The 8,004-nt window shown below is 42.6% G+C and overlaps 2 protein-coding genes across 2 annotated transcripts; both read left to right on the top strand.

Moving 5' to 3' along the window:
- Window positions 1-563: 563 nt before the first annotated feature.
- Window positions 564-2,129, top strand: LOC120658959. The gene is made up of 2 exons (XM_039937066.1): window positions 564-1,353; window positions 1,640-2,129. Exon 1 carries the CDS (start codon window positions 601-603, stop codon window positions 1,180-1,182), a length of 582 nt encoding a protein of 193 aa, XP_039793000.1. The 5' UTR covers window positions 564-600; the 3' UTR covers window positions 1,183-1,353; window positions 1,640-2,129.
- Window positions 1,258-8,004, top strand: LOC120662856 (formin-like protein 11). The gene is made up of 8 exons (XM_039941918.1): window positions 1,258-1,383; window positions 1,640-1,774; window positions 3,846-4,013; window positions 4,715-5,336; window positions 5,420-6,104; window positions 6,192-6,391; window positions 6,745-6,980; window positions 7,162-8,004. The coding sequence occupies exons 1-8, from the start codon at window positions 1,258-1,260 to the stop codon at window positions 8,002-8,004; spliced, it is 3,015 nt and encodes a 1,004-aa protein (XP_039797852.1).

The raw sequence follows: 8,004 nt of genomic DNA, 5'->3' as shown, positions 1-8,004 counted from the left end.
CTCCTCCGGTCTGATCCGTCCACATCACAGCGTAGCATTAAATTTTGATGGGACCCGTCGCTTCTGCGCGTGACGTGGCGCTTCTTAGCCGGCCCTGTTTAGTTGGTGAAAAAATTTCTACAGTACCAGTCACATCGAATCTTCGGACACATGCATGAAGCATTAAATACAGTTAATAAAATAAATAATTATATAGTCTAACTAATTAGCATGAGATGAATCTTTTAAACCCAATTAGTTCATAATTAAATATTATTTGTCAAGTAACAATGAAATATGCTACCGACCAAAACCCAAACTTTTTAGCAGCTAAACACTGGGCATGTTTAGTTCGCGAAATTTTTTAGGTTCGGTTACTGTAGCACTTTTGTTTTTATTTAGTAATTAGTGTCAAATCATAGACTAATTAGGCTCAAAAAAATCCATATCATTATTTACAGCTAAACTATGCAATTAATTATTATGTGTCTTAAAATTTGATGTGACGAGAAATCTTGAAAAAATTTTGGAACTAAACATGGTCACAGTCTAATTTGCTCTGACGCACACGGGGGCTCCCCCGATCCCCTAATCTCCGAGAAAGCGCGAAACGCTAGCACGATGGATCTTCTCAAGCAGGAGCTGCAGAAGAAGCGGAAGGCGGCGAGGGTGGACTTCGCGGGGAGAAGCTTCGTGCGGCGGTCGGAGCTGGAGCGGAAGCAGCTCCAGCAGCGCCGCGATGAGCGCCTTAAGCCCAAGACCAGCGCGCCGGTGTCCTCTTGCCTCGAGTCCGCAGCCGCCTCCGGTCCCGGCAGCGACCCACACGCCGCAGCGGGAATCTCTAGCCCTAGCCCCCACGGCGAGCTCAGCTGCCTCCCGCGGCACGAGGTGACCCAGCGCTTTCGCGTGCTGCGTCAGCCCGTCACGCTGTTCCGGGAGGACGACGCCGCCTGCGCCGAGCACCTCGAGCTCGCGCTCAGGTCCAGCGCGGTTGACGCAATCGACGGTCTCGGCATGACCCGTGGGCAGCAGAGCAACGACTCCCTTACTGGGGACGTGATCGGGATGCGCCAGCGGCACAGGTCCGCAAGGGACGCCTGCCCCAAGCTTGCCGCCGGCGGGGGTGGCGCTGCCGGGGATGAGGACGATGCGGGTGCAGACAGGGACTTGAAGATGATGGAGGCCGAGTTCGACGCGCTTTGAGCGGAAGACAAGATTTTGGTGTTCTTCAACAGGCTGCTTAATCAGTGGAGACAGGAGCTCGATGGCATGCCGGAGATGGAGAAGCGGACGGCGATCGGGAAGTGGGAGGTTGAAAGGTTCAATCAGTCCGCACGATGCCTCGGCACCCTGTTCGAGTTCTGCAGGAAGAAGGTGAGCGTCCTTGGGGATTCCTGCCAGACGGTTTGCATAAATTACAATCAATTAAGGTGTTTTGCATTCCAGATCGAAGCAGTCGTGCAAAAATAACTAACAGAACTGATGTGCACAAGATACACTAATGGAGTGTTCATGGATCATGCATTCTAACTTGTTTCTCGTTAGCAGATTCAGGATAGTACCATACAAATTAATTGTTTGTTGCACTACAGTTTGACTGTCTTTCTTCAGTGTATGTTGTTCAAAAATTCTGAAACTAATAATTGCTTTATATGTTCAGATTCTTCCTGATGACATCCGTCAAGCATTGCTTGATATAGTTGAATGCTGCATCAGGCATGACCATCTACTAGCGATGGAGCGATACATCAAACTGGCCATTGGCAATGACCCATGGCCTATTGAAGTTACTATGGTCGGTATCCATGAGCGTTCTGCCCGAGAGAAGATTTCCGCAAACAGGGTCGCCCACATCATGAACGATGAGACCACTCATCAGTGCCTTCGGTCAATTAAGAGGCTTATAACCCTTTACGAGCCGCGTTATCTCACACAGTCACACAACCCTGAAAATTAGTGGAGTTGAGAAGCCTGGCCAAATGCAAGTGAGCTTTTTTTTTAGAATAAAAATGCAAGTGAGCTGCATGAACTTTTATCAAAGAATGGTGCGGGTAAAGCCTCCATGGAATGGTTATGCTTCATACCAACAAAATTAAATAGGAGATTCTTTAGATTGGATCATAAATAGAGTTTGGGATATTTGTGTAATATTTCAACGCTTGTTTCCCTGCCTCTTCTGTATTCTGTTTTGCCAACACGCTCGCAATGCAACTGATCAGCCAAATACGCTACAAAAGCGCGGTTTGCTTAGCAGGCTCGAGTCGCGGCACAATCTTCTTAAGACAAATATCAGGGGGAGTCTCTCCCCCTTATCGAGTTTTTTTATTATTCTGTTTCGTACTGATGAAGAGAATGGCAGCAGAGTCATGCATGTTAATCAAATTGTGTACAAAGATGTCATCCTTACCCCTAGAGCTCATTGGGTAAGTTGCATAATACCCAACTTAATTCCAGCAACCACTCCGAACTATTCGGTGCCCTGCTGGAGCAGTGTTAATTAATATGGTTTGGTAAGTCATGGTTGCAAACCATGCTGCAGTTAGCACATGATCGTAAGTTGTGCTAGTTCAAGGTGCACAGCTCCAATAATCAAAGGATCCAGCCCATCTGAAATCACGGTGGATCATGTTTACCTATTGTGTTTGCAGATTAATTCGTTCTTAATGTTAAATTATTTATGTTTTGTTTAATCTTTGTTAATAGAAAATAATCACTTGTTCGTTGTTGTTTAAGTGTTTGTTTACAGTCACGTGTTCAAGTTTCTAAAAACTTCTTTGTGAAAGATATTATCTAAGCATAGTCAAGTGCGGTCTTATTTTAAAGACCTTGCCGTAAGAAGTATTATGACAAAACTGAAATTAATTTTTACTGTCCAATTTTAAGAATTAAGGGATTTTTAGTTTTATAAATCTAATTGCATGTAGAATGAATTTATAAATCTAATTGCATGTAGAATGAATATCATCAAATTCGTCGTTCTTTGTATATGGATGCAGCTAACTTCTCTCTTTTTAAATTAAGTAGTGGTTTATACATGGCGAGAGTTTATTGGACTATCCGTATGAGCTGATTGGACCGTGCGATTATAACTAACTATTTTTACAAGGTAATGGCTTGAAAAATCGTCACCTGGTATGAATCTATATAACCACACAACCTGCGACCAACCTCCCCTTCTCTTCTTTTTTTGCTCTCCACATCTCCGCCCCTTCCTCCTCTCCCTCTTCGATTCTTCTTCCCCCATTTCGGGGAGGCACCACGAGAAAAGAGGGAGAAAACAAGAGGGGAGCGGAAGAAACCAATTGCCCGTCCCGCCGGCTCAAGATCGCGCGCTAAATTTCTTGTTTTGCCGCGGATTTGGTCCTGCATTTTTAAGGGGGGCATTGGTACTGTGTTTTATAGGATTAGACTTTTTCTATTTTTGTTGTTTCTACTTCTATCCCCCAAGTTCTTCATTTGGATTTCTTGACAGATTTTCTTTATTGGATTTTCTCCAACCGTGTTTGCAGTTTGCCTCTGCATTCTAGGGGGGCATTGCGGCTTTGCATGCCGATGTTTGCTTGCCGTGGAGCCCCCCTAATCTTATTTCCCAACAGCTTTCATGATTCTTTCTGAGACTCCTCATCTTCGGTTCCGCATCATCCCTAGGGGTCCATTGCACAAGTTTGCTCTTTGTGGCTCCATTTTCTTGCATTCTCCTTGCATGTAACCCTTGTTGCTTTGGTGAAATTGATGGGTTTTGTCGAGCAATCGGTTTGAGATGCTAATAAATTGTTGTCGATGCTGAAAAAATTCTGAGGGAGAAGGAGAATTCCTGTTATATTTCACAGGGCAATTACATTGGCATGGTTGCATTATTGGTGTAGAAGGAGGTAGGAAATATGAGGCGCTGCAGGAGGGAATGGCTCCTATGCATGTGCCTCATCTCCATGCATCTCCTTGTGCCACATGCATTAGAGGGATTACTCGTTGGCGCACAGGGCTTGTCGCCGCCGGCCTTGACACCAATCCTTATCAAACAAGTAGATGAAATGGCAAGTATATTTGAATTTATGTTGCAGAGCTTTTCTAAGTTCTTATATTTTAGTTTCAGTCATGAATAGTGAGACACCAACCGCAAGAGAAGTTGGCACAATGATTTCCATACATGTCTTTTTGCTAGGAATGCGGAGGGCGTATAGATTGCTCGATGGAACCTATGTTTTTTTTTACATGCAGTATTTTCTTGATCTTGGACATGCATGCATTTGAAAGTTTGATGCAGACTTTTAAAGTCATACATGATTTTATTACTTTTTGTTTGATACTATAGTTGAACGCCTACTTCACATTAATTAAACTTGTCAGCAAGCTGGACTTACAAACAAAAAACATAGAGTTTATTTATAAAATTGCACTGTGCTGATAGTGTGCATCACCGCACTTGTTGAGTAGAATATGATGCCTTCAGTCATCTAATGCTTTGTTTGCTAGTGTTGACAGGATTTTGTGACAGTTGTTGCTAAGAAAAACTATGATTTGTTAGTTTTTGTAGTGATGTTTGATTGATTTAGTAATATTTTACAACAGGCATATTAAACACTTGAAATCTAAAGGTATAAATATTCATTAGTTTCTAACATCAATTATGTTATGGTAATTCATGCTACCATTAAGAATTTCACCGCACGTCCATGATCTCGTATTGGTTAATTTGTATAAACTGACATGATTGACATAATTTACATATATACAGGTGGAACATGTATGGCTCAAATGTGGCCTAGACAAAGGATCTCTCGAAGACGTTAGAAAACATTTCAATTATAACCATGTACTTGACATTCTCCGTACGGTCTTTGGAAAAGATACTAAGGAAACTGAAGATGCTAGCAAAGCATTATCTCCAGAAATTAAGAAAACTTTATTGAACTGCTTAAGCAAGCAGCCACTTGTTGTTGCACAGGAGAGCGCAAAAAAATTGCCCGTTGATTTTATAAAAATGCTTCTTGCCTTTTTAAGAAGAGATGTGTCTCAGGGACCTCCAAGTGTAGTAGTAGATCCAGCACCACCAGCAGATGTGAAACCAACTCCATCACCCTCTCTAGGTGAACCTTCCTCACCAATACCTGAGGAACAAACAGATCCTTCATTGGGAACACCACCTAAAGAGAAGACAGTGCCCCCAACAAAAGAATCAGTGGCCAAAAAAGAGAACAGCAGTGGCATACCAACCATTGCTATTGTTGGTCTATGTGTATCTGCTATAGCATTATTAGCTCTTATGTGCTTATGTTGCTGCATGTGCCGTGCAAACAAGGCCTCTTCTATAAGGGATGATAAACCACTTCTAGGTCTAAACCAGAGTGATTTGCCTGGTACGAAAAACACCCATACAACTTTCACCAACCTGATATAATAATGTGTTCTAATATTGATTTTTTCATGCTTGATTTTGTAGCTGCTTCTTATATACCTTCCGAAGGAAATCCAATTGATGTCAACAAGCTGGGAGCACTGCCGGTTAAGTCAGAGACTATCCAAAATGGCAATGTCAAACTAAGCTCTTCTGAAGTCCCTGACACAAATGTTCACCCAGCAGTCTACAACAGTTGGGCTGACCCAATGGCTACTGGTTCTTCTACCCCTATATTGCAGCCATCGCCTCCACAAGTTGGGCCACCTGCAGCCCATACAGTTCCACAGGATGCTTCATCAACTCCTGATGCATCCGTGCCACCATCAAAACTGGCTCAAGTTGTTCATGCCGAATCCTCACCACCATCTGAGCCAGTTCATCATGCAGAATCCACACCACCACCTGCTCCGAACTCTACCCCTCTACCGCCAAACACTAGAACTCCGCCAAACACAGCACCTCCTCCACCAAGCACTGCTCCTCAGCCAAAAGTTGGACCTCCACCACCGCCGCCAAAATCTTCTGGTGCACCTGGCCCACCACCTCCAGCGTTGCCTAGTTCCAAAATGCGTCCACCACCACCCATGAACAAGTTAGGCAATAAGGTAGATGATGGCGCAGGTTCTCAAGAAGCTAAAACAAAACTAAAGCCCTTCTTTTGGGATAAAGTAACAGCAAATGCTAATCAATCTATGGTGTGGGATCACCTTAAATCTGGATCATTCCAGTAAGTTTCTTTATGGCTTTACGTACGACTATTTACCTCACCTACCCCTGTTGCAAGATCTCACCAGTTACCTATAATGGTCTGCAGGTTCAATGAGGAGAGGATTGAAACCCTTTTTGGTTATAACTCTACGGACAAAACAGGCGGTGATGGCAAAAAAGATTTAGCATCAAAGGATGTTCCTCAATTCGTAAGGATACTTGACCCTAAAAAGGGACAGAACCTGGCGATATCCTTGAGAGCTCTAAGTGTTTCACCGGTGGAAGTATGCAGTGCCGTTAAAGAAGGTAATATCGACTCTGCCATTACCAATCTTTTACTTGCATAGGTCTTCCTTTCTGCTATTTACTCTTACTCTTAGTGCATAATCTTGTAATTGCATATTTATATACAAGTTTAAATTTCTCTAGCTTCTAGTTTACAACCTCTCTTGTAGTAATGGATATAATATACATTACCACATGATAATAATGGAGCCCTTCAAAATATAAAGATAAATATTAGAGACTAATCTTTTTTCCTAAGATAAGTTGTTAAGCCTTTTCCATATATATCAAACTTTAATCTTTTCATTTGGAACAATTTTGATTCTTCCTTGACATCTTTTATCAACACATCCACTACCTTTGCTTATTTGTAGGAAACGATCTTCCAACAGACTTGATAGACACCATAGTGAAGTGGATACCAAGTAGTGATGAGGAGCTTAGGCTTCGACTATACACTGGGGAACTCACTCAACTTGGTCCTGCAGAGCAATTCCTGAAAGCAATTATTGACATTCCATATGTTTTTCAACGCCTGGATGCATTACTTTTCATGTCCAATCTTCCAGAGGAAGCTTCAAATGTGAAGCAATCTTTTGCTACTTTAGAGGTAATAGCCTCTAAACTTATATGTTATATGTCACACAGACGTATTTATCATTATTTGTTCACTGTATAGCATGGGATCTTGAATTTTCATTAGCAAACATGCACAACTTGCACAAGCCTTTGAAATTTCTACCCTTTATATTTATCATTATTGATAATGTTTCCTGGTATTTCCTGATCAGGTGGCATGCCAAGAGCTTACAAACAGTCGCCTTTTCTTGAAGCTACTAGAGGCGGTCCTTAAAACAGGAAATCGGATGAATGTTGGCACGTTTCGTGGAGGAGCGCAGGCTTTTAAACTTGATACGCTCCTTAAGCTTTCTGATGTCAAAGGAACTGATGGGAAAACAACACTATTACATTTTGTTGTTCTAGAAATCATTCGTTCTGAAGGGGTTCGCGCTACACGAGCTGCAAAAGAGCAGAGCACTAGTGTATCAAGTTTGGACACCAATAATGTTACTGATGACAACAAGGAAAAAACTGAAGATGGTTATAAACAACTTGGACTGAAAGTGGTGTCAAATTTAGGTGATGAACTCCAAAATGTCAAGAAGGCAGCAATCCTGGATGCAGATCAGTTGGCTATGTCGGTAGCAAGCCTTGGCCACAAGCTTGTCAGAACCAAAGAATTCCTGAACACAAGCATGAAAAGTTTGGATGAAGACAGTGGGTTTCACCACAAGCTTAAGCATTTCACTGAGCAGTCTCAAGCTGATGTTACTTTCTTGCTAGAGGAAGAGAAGAAAATACGTTCGATGGTCCGAAGCACCGTTGATTATTTTCATGGGAGTACAGGGAAGGATGAAGGCCTACGGTTATTTGTGGTAGTGCGTGATTTCCTCACAATGCTGGAAAAGGTATGCAAAGAGCTGAAAGAAGAATCAAAAGTAGCTCCAAAGAAAACAAAGACCCATCAGCCACCCCAAACATCCCAACCGTCTTTCAATGATCCAAGGCGCAACCAATTCCCTGCAATTGAAGATCGGAGGGCAGATAGCTCAAGTTCTGACGAGGATGACTAG

Source organism: Panicum virgatum, chromosome 2N (assembly GCF_016808335.1).
Source record: "Panicum virgatum strain AP13 chromosome 2N, P.virgatum_v5, whole genome shotgun sequence".
NCBI lineage: Eukaryota > Viridiplantae > Streptophyta > Magnoliopsida > Poales > Poaceae > Panicum > Panicum virgatum.
The sequence above is the reverse complement of the archived record's forward strand: the minus strand, read 5'-3'. Positions and strand labels throughout refer to the sequence as shown.

Excerpts from the sequence above, each read along its gene's own strand:
- LOC120658959 (XM_039937066.1), top strand. The coding sequence starts at position 601 with ATGGATCTTCTCAAGCAGGAGCTGCAGAAGAAGCGGAAGGCGGCGAGG.
- LOC120662856 (XM_039941918.1), top strand. The coding sequence starts at position 1,258 with ATGGAGAAGCGGACGGCGATCGGGAAGTGGGAGGTTGAAAGGTTCAAT. Across the intron at positions 5,337-5,419 it reads AAACCAGAGTGATTTGCCTG|CTGCTTCTTATATACCTTCC; the intron begins GTACGAAAAACA and ends TTGATTTTGTAG. Across the intron at positions 6,981-7,161 it reads AATCTTTTGCTACTTTAGAG|GTGGCATGCCAAGAGCTTAC; the intron begins GTAATAGCCTCT and ends TTTCCTGATCAG.